A 19,739-nucleotide genomic window follows, 5' to 3' on the forward strand; every position below is an offset into this window, starting at 1 on the left:
CAAGGACGAGAAAAAATTCCATTTGCCCTGGAAAGGCTGGGCAGCAGGGGTGCAGTGAGTTGTGGGCGGTCTCAGCCTAGCTGAGCTGTGGGATGGGATGGAGACTGGGGTGGGGCTGGGATGGGAATGGAGATGCGATGCAGAAGGGATAGGGATTGGAATGGGATGGAGATGGGATGGAATGGAGACTAGGTTAGCGATGAGATAGGGAGGGGAATGTCTAACGATGAGATGGGTTGGCATGGGTACGGGACGCGGATAGAAATGAGGATGGGGATAGAGTTGGGATGGGATGGGGCTGGAAAGGGAATGGAGATGAGATGGAAAGAGGACGAGATAGAAAGGGAGAGGAAAGGAACAGATCCCAGCACGCACCGCGGCCACTCCCCGCTCCCCGGCCGGGCCCCGCAACCCCTCGGCGCGGCACGGAGGGACGTACCAAACCTGCGCTGGGGGGCGATGGGGTAAAGAGCCGGTCCGCACGCGCCTCGTCTCACCCGACCCGCCGCCCCCCTCGGGCACGGACAGCTCCGTCCCTCCCGCCGCCTCACACCCCCGCTCCCACACACTGCGGGGACCGCGCCGGGGCCGCTCCCCCCGCCGCCCCTATGGCCCGGCCCGCGGCTGCCGGCCTGTTGGCGTGGCGACGCGCTGTGCCCCCTCCGGCCCCGCCCCCGCGGCGCTCCTATTGGCCGAAACTCCGTCCCAGCGGGTGGCTATTAGCCAACGCTCCCGTCGTTCGGCCGGGGCGGTGTCGTTCCATTCATTCGCCGCCCGGCCGTGTCCGCTGCCGGCGCGACGGGGCGGCGGCGATGCACCGGGCAGCCGCGAGCTGCCGCCGCCGCCCCCCCGCTGCCGGCCCGTAGCGGCGGGCGGCTGGGGTAAGGGGGGCCCGATGGGCCGGGGCTAGGCCGGCGGCGGGCCGCGGTGGCGGCGGCGGGCGGTGATGCCGCGGCTCCCGGTGAAGAAGATCCGCAAGCACCTGAAGCTGCTGCTGCTGCTGGCGCTGCTCACGTCGGCCGCGTGGTTCACATACCTGCACATCAGCCTGGTGCGCCAGGGCCGCGCCCTCCGCCTGCCCTTCACCTACGGCAGAGGTAACCCCCCTCCCCTGGGTTTGGGGTTATCCCCCGGGGCTCGCTCCATCCCTCGGTGGGGTCATCTCGGGGCGTGGGGCAGGCTGCGCGTTGGGCTTGGGGGATAAAACTCATTTCTCATCAGTCCACACCCTGATGGTGAGGATAGAAGAGGGGTTGGCGGTTGAATTGGGTGGCAGGTGGCTTTTGCAGGGAGTCATGGTGATCTGGGGCCGGCCACATCTTGGGGTGCGGAACCTGAAGTTGGCACAGCTGTGTGAGCCTGCAGATTTGGGGCCTTGTGGTGCAGCGGGTGCCGTGGGGTTGGTGCCAAGGAGGGATCTGGAGAATGGGGTTTGGTCCGAGGAGCTCTGTTTGTGTTCTTTGCTGAAGGATCATTGGGAAGCCTTTGTTTTGGGGAGCAGAGTGGGAAATTGTGCTTGGAGGGAGGATGTGCTGGGTGAGGACTGTGCTCCAGAGTTTGGGCTCTCTCCATTCAGTGGTATAAAAGATGCTCAGAGACGTGGCTACGTGTCCTGGTCTCAAGTCCCGTAGGGATGGGGTGATGTTGTCTACAGTGAGAGGTGGATGGAGGCTGTCTGTGCAAGAGAACCCAAAGGGTGTCCAAGACTCCATGCCCCGCTGTGGAGGATGCTGCCTGCCTTGCGTCAGCCACCAGAAGATGCTTGGAAAGGTTAATTACTCATTAAATAAAGCAGCACCGAGCTGATGTGTCTTCACCCTCCAGAAAGCACTGGGTGTGAATTCCTGACAGGAAGTAAGGGGGGGGCAGGCCAAAAGGTATGTGCTTGGGGTATTTGGGGTGTTTTTGGGTATATGTGTCCCTATGGTGTCCCTGTGGCCTGGATGCTGCTCAGATGTGGTCAGTGACTTGGCTGGGAAACATGCTGGCATTCTGTCCCTGATAAAATGTTCCCCCTTCTCTTATCTTCTGCAAGTAGATAATTACCCTTCTCTGCCTAATTTAACACACAGGTTCCTCATCTGAAATAATGAGGCCATTACAGTGTTCTCCCAGCTGGAAACCGTGCTGAGTCAATGGGGTGGAAATGCTCTTGTGCTAGGTGGGAAGGGAAAAAAAGAAAAAAAAAAAAAAAAAAGGGGGGGAAGAACAGGAAGAAAAAAATGATAGCAATGATGTAAAATGGCTCTTAGCAGAGTGCCTGGCTGGCCCTGCCACCTGGAGCAGTGACTGAACACATGTGGCTATTGCCAGTGCTGATGGACGGGCTGGGATGTAGGTTTGGGGAAAGCTTTGGTGGCACCTGCAAGGTGAGATGCTGGTGTGTGCCTTGGGGAATACCTCTTGGGGCTGCTGGCAGGCAGAGTGACACAGAGAGCTCTCCAAAGTGCTGTGAGCAGGGGTGGCACTGGCTTGCGGGGAACCGAGATAATAAATTGCATCATGGTTGGGTTGGAAAGGATCTTCAATCCCATGCAGTTCCAACACCTCTCCATGGGTGGACCACCTCCTGTGGACCAGGTTGCCCAGTGCCCCATCTAACCTTGAGCACCTCCAGGGATGGGGAACCCACAGCTCCTTGGGGGAGTTGCCAACACCTCAATATCGTCTTCTGGGACCTCTACCCGGACTGCTGAACCTGAGCTGGCAGCACTCTGCCTGTCCCTCCCCTGATGGCTTTGGGACTACACGTGGCACCCCTAGCACATCTCACAGACTGATGTACTGCAACACTGGATGCCTTTATTCCCTCCTTTAGAGGTGCAGGTAGGGGAGAGGATTAGACAAGAGCCCTTTGAAAAGCTTCGGTGGCCCATGCATAGGGGCAGCGGTGCCATCCATGGGCCGCTTGGTTTCCCCTTCGGCCTCTCTCTGAGAGAACTATCCTCCTCGCCTTGAATTGGCTCTTTGTGAGCACTCCCACCCTGCCAAGAGCTGCTGGGAGGGGAGGAGGAGGCAGGCAGACAAGTGAGCCCTGTCCTTGGGCAGCCAGGGCTGTCTCAGGGCTTTGGGGCTGGGGAACAAAGTGGCACGGAGCTAGGAAACATGGCAGCACAGGTCCAAGCCATGGGGCTGGAACAGCAGCAAGGCTGGATAACTGAGTGAATGCATTACACTGCATTTATCCCTTTGCGTCCCCCATTGTGGTGTCTGGAGGGGCTGAGAGCTCGTGTTTATGATTGCTGGGTTTCAGCAATCCCATCTCTGTGATGGGTGATGCTCACCCCTGGGCTTGTCCCCAAGGGAAGTCACCATGTCTCTGGCTGCGTGGTGGCACTTGGTCCTCTTTGAGCCATCAAAGCTCCATGGCCAGGAGCTCAGCTGTCCCTTTTTAAGCGCCTGTTGCCTTGGCAATGGCGGGACTGAAGGGATTTGGGCTGGACAAGGAGATTGATGGAAGCTGGCTGCTGACTGATGACTGCGACATGAAGGGAGGTTTGGGGGGAGAGGGGGAGGAGGGGTATGCATAGGCCCCCTTGTCACCTCCTTGAGGGAGGCTCTGCTGGATTGGATGCTAAATTTAGATTAAAAGCGAAGGAAAGGATCAAAGCACCCAAGACTGGTGGAAATGGGGTGCTTTGGAGGACCAGTGTGGTTAGACCACAGGGCTTGGTGTTGGCATCTCTGGCTGGTGTCGTCTTCATGTCCCCCATCTTTCCCATATGGGTTGAGCTGCTGCTTCCCAGAGCATCCATTGACCAAGAGGATCAGACTGGAAGGATCCAGCCCTGAAGGCACCTTGATGACTTTGGTAATCAGCGCAGCCCAGTGTGCTGATGTTTTGGGGATGGGTAGAGAAGGGGCTGATGGTGATTGAGTTGGAGGAAGACGTACATTGCTTTGGCATCTCCCTTTCTGCAGGGTGTTTTCACTGCAGGATTGGGAAGATAAGAGCAGATGCTCCCCTCTGGGGAGATCTGTCAGTCGGGAGCACCAGGCTACATCTGCCTGTTCCCATTTGCCTTGCTCTGGGTGTGGGTCGCTCATGGGGTGGCTGCAGCATCCTTCACCCTGAGTGCTAATGACTTCTGGGGTGCAACCAACCCCCAAATCCCTCAGTTTGGCTGGAGCCCTGGAGACTAGGGAACCAAACCCCATCAGCCAGTAGACATTTAGGAACTGCATTCTGTTTCTAGCACAAGATTTCAGGGGCTTGAGTGCGAACTCAGTATTTTACGTCCATATCATTTGCCCCGAACCCCACCTGGTTGGGGTACTGAGGAATTTGGTGCTGGGCTGCATTTCTGGCAGCACCAAGATGTTTGGCACTGTTTGGGGAAGGAAGAGGATAGGGGATGCTCTTCCCCAGCAAGCATCTCGCAGGCAAGAGCCTTTAATTCTTGCTGCCTTGCTGCAGGACCAGGAGCCAAACAGTACTGCTCCATAGTGCCTTTTGTTCCTGCTGTGGGGCTGGGTTTCCAGCGGTGTTGGCTTTAGAATGCAGCAGGGCTTTGGAAGGGGAAAGAGGGCTCTGGGGCTGGAGGGTAGGAAGGTTCATTCTCAACTTGCTGCTTGCTGGTAGTGATGCTGGCCTTTTCCTCCCTTTCTCAAGGAGGGGGTTTATTTTCAGTTGCAGCTGGGCATTTGTTTTTTTGGGCAAAGACTGTCCTTGACTTTCCTATCCAGTATTTCAATTGCAGAAGAACAAACATTGCTGCGGAAACCTTCTTCCTTGGCTTTGCTGGTGCTTTTTTTCTCCTCCTGGCTTGCAGCCACTTCTCTGAGCACACCCCATCCCTGCTGAGGAGACATGTAATGGCAGAGAAGGGGTACAGGTGAAAACATTGGCAAGAGCATCTCTTGCTGTGATGTCCCCATAGAGGGCTCTTCCTGGGTGACATGGTTGTCTCCAGGGTGGGCTGGGGGATGTAGGAACAGCTGCTGCTCTGCTTCCTCCTTGCTGATGGGGGGTCTCAAGCTGGATCTAGTCCCACTCTTTCCTGCAACACTCCCCATCCCCGCTGAGGCTGAGACAGGCCTGTGGGAGGAACGATGTGGGTTTGAAGACATGGGAGGGAGGCAGGGAGCTGCCAGCAGAAAGCTGGGGCTGCCAGGGCTGAATAATGGCTGAGAGCAGAATAAGGGGGCTTTAGAGCTTAATTTCCTGTTCCCGTGCTGCAGCCGCGCTGAGGATGGGGTTTGTGCTGCCATCTCCAAGGAGACGTGGGCTGTGCGGCTGCTCATATGCTAATGGCATCAGTACGCGTACATCAGGAGGCTACTGGGTCTGGAGGCTCCCCAGGCCTGTCCTGGGGCAGGCAGGAGCTCCCCAGAACCATCAAGTGAGATGATGAAGAACATGGGAGAGTCTCGTTGACCCCTGCCTTGCTGTTCTTGCTGTCCATAGGAACCTAACACTGCCTCTGGGTTCCTCACTAGGCTGTGGGGTTGGCATAGAGTCCCCTTTAGGGAGCTGCCACATCCCATGCTGCTTTTGAGGTTGTGGTGGGCATGGAAGAGGCTGCCTAGGACAGTGGGATGGCCCTGAGATGCCAGAACTCAAGAAGGCAGTGCTCTTAGATAGTTTGACTCTTTGTTGCCTTACGTGGAGCCAGGGGTTGGACTTGATGGTCATCATGGGTCCCTTCCATCTTGGAATATTCTGTGATAGTATGGTGCTTGGTCTGATTTTTGTTTGGCATCGTCCTGACAGCTGGATGGGGAGCTGAGGTCCCACAGGAACTTATCCCATCTGACGTTAAAGGGCTGTTGTGAGAAGAGTAATTAAAAGCGATGCCGATGAGCTGCTGCAAGCTGCTTAGTACGAAAGTAACAAAGGGAATTGCAGCCAGGGCTATCCATGTCCTCCTCTGCTGCAGCCTCAGGAAAGGCCTGGGAGCATCTGGTGGTGGTGAGGCTGGAGGAGGCAGCTATGGTCTCACTCAGCAGATCCTGTGTTTGCATTGCAGATGGGGAGCGGCTGGGGGAGGTGACAGACCCCGGCAGGCGGCCAGCAGTGGCCCAGGCAGTGGCACGGCAGAGGAAGGCCGAGGACTCCAGTGAGAGCCACGAGGAGGAGCAGGTGGGGAATGAGAGAGTCGTGGTGGGAACAAGGTGGGATGGCATCTGTGAAGGTTCCTGATCTGTGTTCCCTACAGACATGTGGCTGAGTAGAGCAGGGCACTCCAAGCCTTGAGTAGATCCAAGGGTGGACAACCTTTTTGGTTCTCTTCAACAGCCCTGATGGTGAAAATTGAATTCCCTGACACCCAGTTGAAACTTTCAGCGTTGTGAGTCATGCCTGCTGTCTCTTGCCCTATCTGAGAAGTCTGCCACGATCTGCATCCATTACTTAAGGCAGTAAGGTCCTGCTTTGCTGGACAAAGCTGCCCTCTCCTGTGTCCTCTGCTCCATCTTAGGAGCCTCCTCTTGACTCAGTCCCATTTGTCAACATCTGTCTTATAGTGGAGAGCCCCTGAATCCAGAGCAAACAACTGCAGACCAAAAACTGAGAAGCTTTATTCCTGGTGTGCTCTGAGCCCCAGCTGGGCATTGCTGCAGATCTTGCTGTTGGCACCACTGGTCCTTTGTTTGTCATCTTTTATTGTTGTGGTGTCCCCGCCTGCTTGTAGGACACTCTGGCCCTGATGCTGGAATGTTATGGCGAGGCTATAATTGCATCCTTGCTTTCCCAGTGAGCACAATTACGCCTCCACCCTAACAATGCCTCTGAAGAGCATTAGTCCCCTCCTCCAGAACACTAGTGACATCATTTAGGAAAAGTTTGCTAATTATTTCCTTTGTGCTGCACATTGTAATGCTTTGTGCCAAAGTTCTCCAGAAGAGCCTGACTCTCCCTCTTCAGCAAGCTGAGGGCAGGTGACTGCCCTCCTAATCCCTCTAAATTATGAGACACAAGTGATCGGATTAATCTAATCCCCTTTAAAGGAAGAGGGAAAGCGGGGAGGCACCCTGCTGTCTCTGCCTGGAGGCAGAAGTACAGATCGCATTATTGCCCAAGCTCCTGCTCTTTTGGAAACGCAGTCCAAAATAGTTCCTTTCCTATAGCCTGCTGGACTGGTGTTTAGGATGAACAGCAAGCATGCTGTTTTGGAGCAGGAGTGCTTTTGGCAGAGAATGGGAAACAAGTTGAGGTGGAATGTTTTGAAGCCCTGCTCTCTGGGATGCCTTGCCAACATTCTTCTGTAGTGAGGTGCCCCACTTTCTTTTGCGTTCAGCCTTGAAAGCTTTCCCCTTGCTTTGGAAATGCTTGGCATCTCAAATGAGGTATTTAGGCATGAGGAAGTGTCCTGCAAGCACATCTGAGCAGTGTGCTGGCTGTGGCCCCGCTGCCCCACGCTTCTCATCCCCCATCTCCTGCTTTCTTGGCAGAACGATGGACAGGATTTGGACAGATGGTTTTCCAGAGGCTCACGAGCCACCAGGCGCCCCAAACTCAACCTGACCAAGCAGGCTCTGCCCTGGGATGAGAAGGTACATGGGTAGGGGGGTGATGGTGGTAGGGAAGCATGGCCATGACCATGGTTTTGAGGGATGGGGAAGAATCATGTGGTGTCTTCCTCCTGGTTCCAATGGGATGGGTGACGGTGGGGCTGGGCTTTTGCTGTTGCATCCAGAAGGGGAACAGTCCTTGTGTGAGCCTGCTTGGGAACCAAAAGGGTGCCCTCGCAGCAGTGGGAGGAAGATTATCCACTGGGTTTTGGTATTGTGAGCATAGGGTTGGTCCTAATGCTGTCCTTGGGAGGTGACTTGCACATCTCTCCCTTCTTCCCCTCATTCTGCAGTACAAGGGGAAAGCAAACCTGCATATTTTTGAAGACTGGTGTGGAGGAGCTGTGAGGCACCTAAGGAAGAACCTCCATTTTCCACTCTTTCCGCATGTGAGTCCCAGACCAGATGGTGGTTGGTTGGAGGGAGGGCCCACTCGTCCCTCTCTCTGGCATGCAGGCTTTTGGGTTCTCTTTGGGGCATGTGATTGCCATAAGACCCAGCCAGGCTTCAGGGCAGAGATGGAGAGATCTGGGTGGTGATGGGACCTCTATGACCCCTCTGGTTTTAGGAGTACAAAGCCCCAGGAGGATGGGGGGTGGATAATGTTGGCACAAGGTGTGAACTGTTTGTACTTTTGCATCCCCAGACCCGCACCACAGTGAAGAAGCTGGCGGTGTCACCTAAGTGGAAGAACTATGGGCTAAGGATTTTTGGCTACATCCACCCTTTCAAGGATGGTGAGTGGGGATCTTGGGCCTCTTCTCCCCTTGCAGTGGTATGAGAAAGCTGCCCTCTCCCTTTCTTGGGCCATGTGAGGGTAGAAGGGATGTTGGAGAGTCCCTGGCTCCCAGGCAGGAGGGTCTCTCTGTAGCAGAGATCCTCTTCCATGGTTTTCAATGAAGCTGAAGCTGTCCTATCCAGGACAGAGCAGAACGTGGGGTCCATGGCACCATGTTACTTCTGTCCATCCATTCCTCCGTTTCCTCATGCCACAAGGAAACGCTGTCACCTTCATCCAGCCAGCCCAGGACATCTGCACTGCTGTATACCTTTCCTCTGCTGTCCTCAGGAGATTTCCAGTTTTCTGTGGCATCAGATGACAATTCGGAGTTCTGGCTAAGTTCTGATGAGAGTCCATCCAACTCACGGCTGACTGCCTTTGTGGGCAAGGTATGTACCCTCCAGACTTCCCTGTATTGGGGATGCTCCTGTCCCAAGGGGGAGGTTTAATGTATGCTGTTGGGTTTTCCTGGGAAACAGGAAAACGTATGGTCTTGATTCACACTTATATGCTTTTAGAATCTTGCTGCTTGTGTCCAGTGACAAGCTCCTGTGCCAAGAGTGCCAGCAGAGGGGGGGACAAGGTGACCCTGGGGTGGAGCCCTCTGTCCTGCCTGATGAGCCTTTCTGCACATGGCACAGTGCCTAGTGGAGGCAGAGGAGAGCTGCTTTCTGTCTGTCTGGCAGGGTTTGGGCTTGTGCCTGCTTAGCTGGCAGCTCTTAGATGTTCATTTTTTCTTTCCCCAGCTGGGTACCGAGTGGACAGCTCCAGGGGAGTTCACCAAATTCAGCTCACAGGTCTCCAAGCCTCTACGGTAAGCTCCACACTGATCCTGACCCACTCCCACCACAGACCCTTCCCAAAACACCCAACACTAGCCGATGCCTTAAAGGTGTTGGACGCCATGAGTTAGGGGCTAGGGTTCCTTTTTTTCTGTTAAAACTGTAGAACTAGTTGCGGATATCCTCTCACCCTGCCTTTCTCCTTACCCCAAGAAGTTTTAGCCACACATGAGCAGGACAGAGATGGTTTCCAGAGATGATGCCCCTGACACTGAGGGTTCAGGGGTTCCAGCCCATTGCCCTGGCAGCAATAGAAGCAGTGTTTCCTAACTAGCCTCTCCCCCTCTTGTGCAGCCTTATGTCGTCCAGGCGCTACTACTTTGAGCTGCTCCACAAGCAAGATGACCGAGGCTCGGACCATGTAGAAGTTGGTGTGAGTAAATATCCCCCTGTGCTGTTTCCAGGCTTGTTTCTGATCAGCAGCTTTCTATGGCCTGTCCTATCCTCCTTTTTTTTTTTTTTTTTTCTTTTCCCCTTTTTTCTCCCCTTGTCATGTTCAAGGAGAATTGGGCTGGCTGGGAAGGTAAGGTCCCTTTTTAGAGGAGCCCAGACTGTGGATAAGATGGGGACAGACAGGTACCATCCAGGATATTCACTGCTGCCCTGACGAGCTGTCAGCCCACCCTACTGCCTTAGGTCCCTTTTTTTTTTTCCCCACCCCTCCTTTGTAGATACCAGCAATTTCAGATCTGAACATGCCCACCTGGCTGCACAGCCCTGCTGTTCTCAAGAACTCAGGCTTTTTTTTTTTTTTTTTGGAGGGGGGTGGGAAGGGAGGGGAAGATGTTGGCTCTTTCGCAAAGGTTTCCTTTCTCCCAAACACTCATTAATCACTGGAGTCAGACTTGTGCTAGCAAAGCGTCTCAGCGGCTGACAGCTCCCCTTTCTTGCGTTTCTCCTCCCCAGCACTCAGGAGTGCTCTGTCTGGGTGCATGCAGTGCTGATAAGATCTGAATTTCTGATGTGAAAAACAAACGAGAAGGGGAAATGTTTTCTTGCTGGAGGGAGGGAAACCTCTCAGGTGCTTGTAGAGAGATAACAAAGGACCCTAATGCATCCCTTGCCCTGGGTATGTAAGGGCTTGTCTGTACAAAGACTCGCATCCATTTGGGGCATGCTTTTAAATGGCAGTCAAATCAGTGCAGGCAGCTGTGAAGACTGTCTAAAGTCAATGTATATTTGTTGTTAATGTGCTCCAAATCAGCTGAAGCTGGTCTAAAAAGCAGTAGCAGAGATCTGCAGGGGATTGCTTCAGTCTGTTCCCATTCCTGCTTTTGCCAACACAGGTCTCAGTGGGTTGCAGCACTGGAGAGAGGCAGAGGAAGGAGGGAGGTGGTTTAGGTGTCAGTGAATGACAGCTGTGGGTCAGGGTCTTGATCCCACGTTTGTGCTGCCCTGGATGATGAATGCTGGTTGGGAAGAAACTGCTGCCTGGCCCAAAAGAACTACATGGGTCTGGGATATGTGGCAGCCAGGGGGTAGCCCCACTTCTGGGAGTCTTCCTTTCTCCAGCCATGCAGGGAACAAGCCCAGAGCACTACAGTTTAAGGAATGAGGTAGGTCTGGACTTGTGCTGGGTTAGGGTCAGCCCTCCATCTCATTCCACTGCTGTGGTGTTGGGTTGAGGATAGTTTCTGGGAGCTGAGGATGGAGAAGGACCCGTCCTCCCACTGATCCTCCATCTCCTTCTTTCCTAGTGGCGAGTTTTCCTCCCTAGCTTGAAGTTCGAGGTGATTGACTCCTCCTACATTTCTCTGTACGCAGGTAAGGACCATCTCAGGTGTTAGCAGCCAGCAAACCACCATGCTGCGCTCAACTGGGCTCAAAATGTTGGTTGAAACCAGATGCAAGGGAACATGGGTCTAGAACCCCAGGGCTTCTGCTGGATAGGAGGAATGAGGCTGCAGCAGGTAGGGGTGATGCTGTAGCCCTCCAAAAATGGGATGTGTAAGTAGTGTGCCACAGAAATGCATCTCCTGTGGCTGCTGCTCTCGAGCTTCCTCCTTGCTAACAAGGCTTGGCTCCTTTGGCAAGCAGCTCAGCTCCTTGGCCTTGAGTTATGAGGAGCTGTCATGGAGGTGGGAATGGATGGCTGGGGTTTAATTAAATCTATAGATCTTCTGCTTCCTGCCCCTTCATCGGTCTAGCAGCAAGAAAGAACATGATGGATGGGCCCTGCCCTGGCGCTCAGTGTGCATGAGGACTGGTCATCAAACACGCCCTGGAAGGTGTCACTGAAGCAACACACAGGAATCAGTGGGGAGAAGAGGGGTGGATGGGCAGGAGGTGGATGAGGTGCAGATAAAATTTTCCCCCAGCTGCTATCCATCAGCACTGATGTTCTCCTGCTTGGAGCCCAGCAACATTTCCCAGGGTGAAGCCAAACCACTTTTGAGTGCCTATCGTTTGGGCTTAAAGCTCTGCCCCTTCTCTTGCTCCAGCATTTTCCTTATTTGGCTGCATGAGGATGCAGTGCAACGTGTCCCACGTCTCCCCATGCTCCAGCATGTCCCTGTTGCACAAAGAAGCGTTTTAGGTACTGCATTTGGGATCTGCCTGCTTCCCTGTCATGTCTTTGAATACTGGGAACAGGCAGCCCCACCTGAGACCAAGGAGACCAGGGCATGGTGACCTCCCTTAGTGGTACTCTGGGGGGCTGGTGAATAGCCAAGGACAACGTCTCGCCCAAATCCTTAAATGGGAGGAGGGCAGAAACCAAGCTCATGTTGAATTTACTTGAGGCTCGAAGAGGAAGGCTTAATCCAAGGCTTAATCCCTGTGTCCCTGAGGGCCAAAGCCTCTGAGTGTTTCCACCTCTTGTGTTTGTAGTGAGCAATGCCGTAATCAGAGCTGGGGATCATGGCTGAGATTGCCTGTACCCTTTTCCTATGTATCATTAGTTGATAGCAATAATCATTTGTCTCATTAGCCTGCAGGCGGGCTGGAGGGGCTGGGTTTGCCCTCCCAGGAGCTGGGGACCTATGGGATATGCTGTTCCCTGTGTGGGACACAACTTGGGGACACAGGTCATGTGTTTGTGCACATGCCTCCTTTTGGGGGTGCATCCCTTTTGTCCCAGGTGGGTATCCCTGTTGAGTCAAGGGGGATACAGGAACTGATGCTGAGTGGTGGGGTTCAACCAGGATCCTCCCCCACAGCCTCTTCGGGGGTCCCCAGGACTCCTCTCATCCAGAGAGGAGGGGTTCAGCTACCATCCTCTCCTCCCTCAGATGAATCAACTTTGAAGATGAATCATGTGGAGCACATCCCGCAGTCTCTGGCGAGCCACAGTGGGAGCTACCTCTGGGAGACACAATGGGATGAGCATGGGGCTGACATGCTCAAGTCTGACCCCAGGGATACCTTCTTCCTCAGTAAGTGGCTGGGACTTTCCACTGCTCTGTGACTTTTTGGTCCCTTCCAACCCAAACCACTCTGTGATTCAATGAAGAAGGCAGGACCTGGATGCTCCAGGTACCCAGAGCATTCTCCCTACCTTCTGCCCATCTCTGGGGTGAAGGACGTCTCTTCTGGGGGCAGTTTGGGGTGGTTTGAGCTATGAACTGTAACGTGGGATGGGCACAGGTTGAGCTGAGCCACACCTGCCTCTCCTCAGCCCCTGCAATAGAGCCGTCCCGTGTGGAGAATGTGCTGGTGCCCTGTGCCTACAGCCCCACCTACGTTGTGAAGGACTTCCCCATCGCCCGCTACCAGGGCCTGCAATTTGTAAGTGTCTCTCTGTGATGCCTGGGAGGGGAACTTGCCAAAGTTCTTGCTCCTATAGTGGGTCTTGGTTTGCCTGTGATGTTTCAACATCCAGGAGAAAATGTCTTTTGGTGGAGGGTTGAGCTGAGCCTTCCCCTCTTGACCCAAATGGGTTTGGGATGAGCATTGTGTGGTGCGTTTGGGGTGCTGGGATGAAGCCAGCTGGCTGCACTGGTGATGGTGGAGTGCTTGGTCCCCAGGTCTACCTCTCATTTGTGTACCCCAATGACTTCACGCGCCTCACTCACATGGAGACGGAGAACAAGTGCTTCTACAGGGAGTCCCCGCTCTACCTGGAGAAGTAAGTGTTGTGCATCCCCAAGTCCTGTCCATGGCAAAGGGCCATCTCCAGGTTGGCTTGCTGTCCATCTCCTGGGGATTTGTTCAAGAAAAGGGGAGATGTAGCACCTGAGTTAGACTAGATGACCTTAGAGGTCTTTTCCAACCTATGACCCCAGCTCTCGTGCCTGCACACACGTTTGTGTATGTGCATAGCAGTACACACATTTCTGCTCGCAAGCACCTTTCCCCTGTGCACCCCCCTCTTATCTCTGAGACCTCATTTTCATCTCTGTTTCACAGGTTTGGTTTTTATAAGTACATGAAGATGGATGAGGAGGAGGAGGACCCACGTCAGCGAGCATTCCTCTTCCTCAACCCAGACAGTGAGTCATGCCTGCCCACTGGCAGCTCTCAAGCATCTCTCAGTGGCTTGGCATGGGACTGAGGGACCTGGCATCCCAACCCACCAGCCCAGCTGATGGGAGATGGAATGCATCAGTGTGTCTCCAGTGATATGCTTGGAGGGGTTAATTAGCCAAGGTTTGGAGGGCTTAATTACCGGAGTCTTTAGCCCCCAACCCCTGCTGAGCATCACTCAGTGCCTGCCAGCTCTCAGTCTCCTTCACTCAGACAGTTTTCTCGTTGATTCCCTTAAGGAGACAAGCTTTGCCTGCTTGTCCCAAGCTATCATGCTGCAGAGAGCAGGGACCCTTCAGAAACTTATTTCTGTCTTTGTTCCCTAGATTTCCTCGAAGATGATGAGGAAGATGAGGATACAGTGGACAGCCCTGAGGCCACAGACTCACCTCCCAAAGCCAGGAAGAACCTCGAGCTGGTACCTGAAGCCCAAAGGAAGGAGATTCTGCCAGTCACCAGAGATGACGGGGACTACCTGGACTACTACAGCTTCCGTCACAAGCAGAGTCGGGCGCAGGATGAGGTGGGCATGGGAAGGTGGAGCATGCCCCCTGCCATTCCCAGCCCGACAGCCACTCCTGTGGGTCCCCATGGCAATGGGGACACAGGACCTGGGCAGGAGAGAGTCCATGGGAGGATGCTTCGATGGTTACCTCAGGAGCCCAGTGAGGAGGATGAGCTGGGGCTGCTAATGTCCTCCAAGCGTGCTGGGGTACTCAGCCTTCAGTCTCACCTCTCTGTTCCCATCTTTGGTGGCAGAGCCAAAACACCAGGTCCCAGCAAGTCTGTAGTATCCAAGGAGGACAAAAAACCTCAGAAAGCCCAGGAGAAGGTGTATGTGACCAGGCTGCAGCTAGGCAAACGCAAAGCCCCACCCCAGGAGCCCGCCTTCCCCAGCATCTTCCTTTACCCAAAGCTTCTGAAGAGAGTGCAGCTTCGCTCCAGGACCCCTCAGAAACATCCGATCACCTCCAGCAAGCTTCGAACTGCCCCTGGCCACCGAACCCCTTGGCTCTTGAGCAACATCTCCAAAGAGAGAGAGTCAGCCAGGAGGAAGACCAGCCAGGCGGGTGACAGGAGGTGGCAGCTGGTGAGCAAGCGGGAAGAACTGGGGGCAGAAGGGATCTTCAGCAAGGAGACCCACAAGGATGTGACCGCTGCCCTGGGCAGGATGGCAGTCACCACCAATTACAACTCCTCTGAGGTGACTCGCTCGCAGGGGACACGGGTGACGTCCTTTCTGAAGACATCAGAGATAACAGCATCCCAGCAGGAGGGAAAGGGCCAGGAGGAAGAGGAGGAAGAAGAGGTGTCAGACTACAGTTATGAGACAGGGGAGCTGCCGCAGAGCTGGCTGGAAGACTCCATCAACTGGCAGAGGACGTTCAGCGTCAGCTCGGTGGACTTTGAGCTCCTGCGTTCCGACTGGAATGACTTGCGCTGCAACGTCTCGGGCAACCTGCAGCTGAGTGAGAGCGAGGTGGTCGATGTGGTAGCCCAGTACATGGAGAAGCTCAACGAGAAGAATGGGGGGTAGGGAGGCAGTAGGGTGTGGGTGGGAAGTGGGAAGGATAGGATGTGCCTTGGCCCCACTTGGCTTTTTGGGACCAGGTGGACTGGAGATTGGGTTAGAGTGGTAAAACAGCCCATGTTGGAAGGGACCTCCAAACATCATCAGGCCCAACCTCTGGGGTGGGAAATTACCTAGCACCCTGTCCTATCACAATGTGAAAACCTCCAGAGGTAGAGATGCTGCCATGTCCCTGGGGAGGTGGTTTCAGTGAGTGTTGTTTTCTCACTCTAAAAAAATTTGTCTTTTACCAGGACAAAACCTCTCCTGGTACAATCTGTACTTGTTGCTCCTTCTCTTCTCTGTCTGGCTCTTAGTGAAGAGGCATGTCTGTCCTCTTTCTAGCTGTCCTCTAAGAGCTGTAATATAGTGATGAGCCCTTCCTGAGCCTTTTTTTCTCTCATGAAAAAATCCAACTCCTTCAGGCTTTCCTCATAAAAAAGGTTCTTGAGCCCTCTGGCCATTTTTTTGGCCCTCCCTTGGACCCTCAAGGGGTTTCAACTCTTTGAAAGGGTAGAAAACAGCAGGACAAGGGGGAATGGTTTTAAGTTGAGGGAGGGGAGATTTAGGTTGGATGTCAGGGGGAAATTCTTTACAGAGAGAGTGGTGAGGTACTGGAACAGGCTGCCCAGAGAGGGTGTGGATGCCCCATCCCTAGAGGTGTTCAAGGCCAGGTTGGATGGGGCCCTGGGCAGCCTGGTTAATAATACTAGTTAAATGGGGAGGTTGGTGGCCCTGCATGTGGCAGGGGGGTTGGAGATTCATGATCCTTGAGGTCCCTTCCAACCCTGGCCATTCTGTGATTCTGTGACCCTCTCCAGCCTGTGCTGGCTCTTTGGTTATACCTTTCCAGGTGAAGGAGTGGGCACTTGTCTTTGTTAAACTTCATGCCATGTCTACCTTGCCACCCTGCTCTAACTTGGTGAGGGTGCTATCAATCCCATTGTTCAGATCACTTATGAAGATACAGAATGGCATGGAGGCGAATATTCATCCTTGGGGGACCTTGCTTATTACAGGCTGCCAGCCTGAGTTTAAACCGTTGCTTGCCATCCTCTTGAGTGCAGCATGCTACGCAATGTCCAGCCCATCTCACAGCTGGCCCACTCAATCTTTATTTTGGCTGTTTCACCTATTTCTCCTTCCTCCACAGCATCTACACCCTCTTGAGGATCATCAATGTGGAGAAGCGCCGGGACACAGCCCGGGGCAACCGCTACCTGATGGAGCTGGAGTTAGCAGAACGGGGCCAGCGGACAGTTCGGCTCTCTGAGTATGTCTATGTCCTCTTGCACCAAAGCAAGCAGGATGACAGTGCTGAAGCCAACCCTGAGGGGCCAGCCTTGGGGGCCACCGAGGCCCAGCCAAGCACCTGGAGCATCCTCTATGGGAAGCCCATTCTGTGTCGACCTCTGCAGCTGAGCTGGAAGCAGGACATCATGGTGCATTTTGTGGTACCTGGTAGGTGACAGCAGGATGCATCTCTCTGGCATGTCTCTTGCTGCCCACAGCATTCTCTGGTGGGATTTTGCATACTCCTGGAAGATTCAGGGGGCTGCAGGCAGCCAGGAGGGCATAGCTGTGACTTGAAGCAGTATGTGTCAGGCATTGGGTTGAGGGACGTGCCCATGGCTGTGGTACTAACAAGTGCCTTTCCCAAAGACAAGTGCTATCAGGGCTCTCAGGAGGCCAGACCCATAGCAATGTTGAGGTTATCTGGTGTAATGTGACAGATTGCTGGTTTGGGGGTGTTTTGGGGACCTCTACTGTAGGGATCCTAAGATCTGAAGGATGTTTGTGGCTGTGTCTGGCAGTGAAGAACCAAGCACGCTGGGTCCAGCAGTTCATCTCAGACATGGTCAGCCTATATGACATCACGAAGGATGCCAACTTCAATGTCATCCTGGTGGACTTTGACAGCGATGACATGGACGTCGAGAAAGCCCTGCAGGATGCCCGCCTGCCTCGGTAACTCTCCCAAGGATCCCTGCATCCTCTCCACATCCCACTGTAGTCCTGTGCTGGTGGTCTTATAGATGGGCAGGCCATTCTGGTCGTCCTGTCACAGCCATTGGCTTGAAGTGGTCCCTTTCTTCATTGAGTCATAGGATGATTTGGGTTGGGTGGGACCTTACAGCCCATCTAGTTCTAACCCCCTGCTGTGGGCTGGGATATCTTTAACTACACCAGGTTGTCCAAAGTCCCATCCAACCTGGCCTTGAACACCTTTGGGAATGGGGCATCCACAGCTTCTCTGGGCAGTCTGTGCCAGTCCCTCACTGCTTTCTGAATAAAGTATTTCTTCCTAGTGTCTAACCTAAATCTCCTCTCTTTCAGTTTAAAACTTTTTTCCTATTACCTCGCTCCCTGATAGAGACCACACCAGCTTTTCTGTACACCCCTTTAGCTACTGGAAGGCTGATATTTGCTCTCCTCAGAGCCTTCTGTTCTCCCAGTTTCCTGACTTTCTCTTTGGGTTTTCTCTGATCCAGGTGCGTTACCTTGCACTTGGTCATGTTGGAACTTCATGAGATTCACACAGGCCCATCTCTCCAGGCCTGCTGAGGTCCCTCTCCCCCCTCTCCCCCCTCGGTTTGGTGTCATCCACAGACTTGCAGAGAGTGCCCTCAATCTTGCTGTCCATGCCACCAACAAAAGGTGTTAAATAGTGTTTGTTCCCTTGAGAAGGTTCCTTCTCATCACCAAAGCTAACTGCCCTGCTCTCTCCCCTCAGCTACCAGTACCTACGGCGCACAGGGAACTTTGAACGCTCAGCAGGGCTGCAGGCTGGTGTGGATATGATTGAGGTAAGGACACTGCTCCACTTGGGGCTTCTGGAGCTCCTGCTGTGGCTTGGCTGCAAGCCTCCCGCTTGTGTCTGTCCCCATCCTCAGGATGGGCACAGCATCGTGTTCCTGTGTGACCTGCACATCCACTTTCCCCCCAACATCCTGGACAGCATCCGGAAGCACTGCGTGGAAGGGAAGCTGGCCTACGCGCCCATCGTCATGAGGCTGAGCTGTGGCAGCTCCCCACGGGAGCCCAATGGTGAGCGGTCCCCTTCCTTGTCCACCTTGCAGATGGGAGATATCACCTGTGTACCTGAGTGTTGCTGTGATGCTGGGTTTGGGTTACAGCCAGGATCGGGTGGATTTGTTCTGCTTTGAGGTGAGATTAGACTCCAAGGGTTCTCCAGAACTTGAAGTGTTACTCTGTGGACCCCAGTGGGAGGTGGCAATGATGGGGACAGAGCTGTGGTAGGAAGGGAGCACTGGGGGAGAGATTGGAATGAGGAGTGAGCATGGATGTGGCTTCCTGGGAGCACCAAGGGTGATGGTATGATGAGATGGGGATCTCACCGCTCCTCCCTCCAGGTTACTGGGAAGTGAATGGCTTTGGTCTCTTTGGCATCTACAAGTCGGACTTTGACCGCGTCGGAGGGATGAACACGGAGGAGTTCAGGGACCGCTGGGGCGGGGAGGACTGGGAGCTCCTGGACAGGTGAGGCTGGAGGCACCAGGGCCCCTGTACCAGGACCTGTGTGATGGGAACCTCCATACCCCCACCCACAGGCAGGGATTTGGCTGTGTCCATCCCCTCATTTCCCTGAGCAGCTGTCCATCTGTCTGACTTGCAGGGTCCTTCAGAGCGGGCTGGAGGTAGAGCGCTTGCGTCTCAGGAACTTTTACCACTATTACCACTCCAAGCGCGGCATGTGGAATGCTCACAGCAAGAAGTCACCCAAGGACTAACACCCTGAGCCCAGCCCACAGCCAACAGACCACAGCCAGAGGTTGGCTACCGCTGGTGCCCACGTGTCCCCAGCCCTCTGGTGCCAGCACGGAGGGCACTATTGCCACTGGGATCTCCAAATGAACCATGGTTACTTTGGGGTGGATATGGGGAGGGAGGGTGGGTGAAAGTGGGAAGGTGGATTTTTTCTTAAGGGTCTAATTTCTTAGTCAGAAATGAATTTATTAACTCATTAGCACCAGGCAGTGGGCGTCCTGCTGTTGAGAGAGCAAAGCCTCAAGGCTTGCTGGTGATGCTGAAGGGATTAAAGTGGTGCCTGAGCTCACTAGCTCTGCATCCCCTGCACAGTGCCCAGTGCCAGGCTGGAGGGCAGAGCTCTTGTTGGGGGGCTGCTGGAGCAGATACCCTTGGGGTGGTTGAGGGTATCTGCTCAGGGCTGCCTATCTTCTCTGTGGCACCCCCAGAGCCAGGTGGTCACCTTGGATGGGAGAAAGTTCTGCCCTGGTTGCTTTAGCTGAAGTGGACAAGGGGCAGAGCCCCTTCCTGGCCCCCATCAGCAGTGTGGGCTGGTGGGAGGTGGGAGGAAAGGGCAGAGCCCAAAGTAGGTACAGGACTGGGGAGAGCAAATGATGTTTCCAAGCTAATTTCTGTGAAATTATGAGGTAGGAAGCTGTTTTCAGGAAGTTCTGTCTGTTTTCTTTCTTTGTTGTTGTTGTTGTTGTTCTGTTTTGTTTTGTTTTAGTTTTTTAATTCTTAAAAATTAAAATCGATGTCTTGACTGGGATTTCCTTCTCGCAGTGTCACCCTCTGCCTTGTG

General features: G+C 54.1%; 1 protein-coding gene across 2 annotated transcripts; it reads left to right on the forward strand.

Annotated features, from left to right (window-relative positions):
* The first annotated feature begins 871 nt into the window (after positions 1 to 871).
* B4GALNT4 (beta-1,4-N-acetyl-galactosaminyltransferase 4) lies at positions 872 to 19,733 on the forward strand. Of its 2 annotated transcripts, none has more exons than XR_004168830.2 (20): positions 872 to 1,097; positions 5,970 to 6,082; positions 7,393 to 7,494; positions 7,806 to 7,901; positions 8,159 to 8,249; positions 8,582 to 8,682; positions 9,040 to 9,107; positions 9,430 to 9,508; positions 10,833 to 10,899; positions 12,366 to 12,509; positions 12,752 to 12,861; positions 13,101 to 13,201; positions 13,483 to 13,565; positions 13,926 to 15,132; positions 16,323 to 16,630; positions 16,984 to 17,137; positions 17,904 to 17,976; positions 18,129 to 18,217; positions 18,544 to 18,670; positions 18,807 to 19,733. XR_004168830.2 is itself a non-coding variant. In XM_031607337.2 (20 exons), exons 1-20 carry the CDS (start codon positions 947 to 949, stop codon positions 18,919 to 18,921), a joined length of 3,444 nt encoding a protein of 1,147 aa, XP_031463197.1. In that variant the 5' UTR covers positions 873 to 946; the 3' UTR covers positions 18,922 to 19,732. The 2 variants fall into 2 exon arrangements, 1 of the variants encoding a protein (XP_031463197.1); XM_031607337.2 differs by having other exon boundaries at positions 873 to 1,097; positions 18,064 to 18,217; positions 18,807 to 19,732.
* The last annotated feature ends 6 nt before the right edge of the window (positions 19,734 to 19,739 follow it).

The sequence above is a fragment of the Phasianus colchicus genome, chromosome 5 (genome assembly GCF_987193195.1).
Source record: "Phasianus colchicus chromosome 5, bPhaCol1.hap1.1, whole genome shotgun sequence".
NCBI lineage: Eukaryota > Metazoa > Chordata > Aves > Galliformes > Phasianidae > Phasianus > Phasianus colchicus.

Bases quoted from the DNA above. Each gene is read 5' to 3' on its own strand.
- B4GALNT4 (XM_031607337.2), top strand. From the start codon at position 947: ATGCCGCGGCTCCCGGTGAAGAAGATCCGCAAGCACCTGAAGCTGCTG. The intron at 13,202-13,482 runs GTAAGTGTTGTG...TCTGTTTCACAG, and splicing joins TCCCCGCTCTACCTGGAGAA to GTTTGGTTTTTATAAGTACA. The intron at 15,133-16,322 runs GTAGGGAGGCAG...CTTCCTCCACAG, and splicing joins CTCAACGAGAAGAATGGGGG to CATCTACACCCTCTTGAGGA.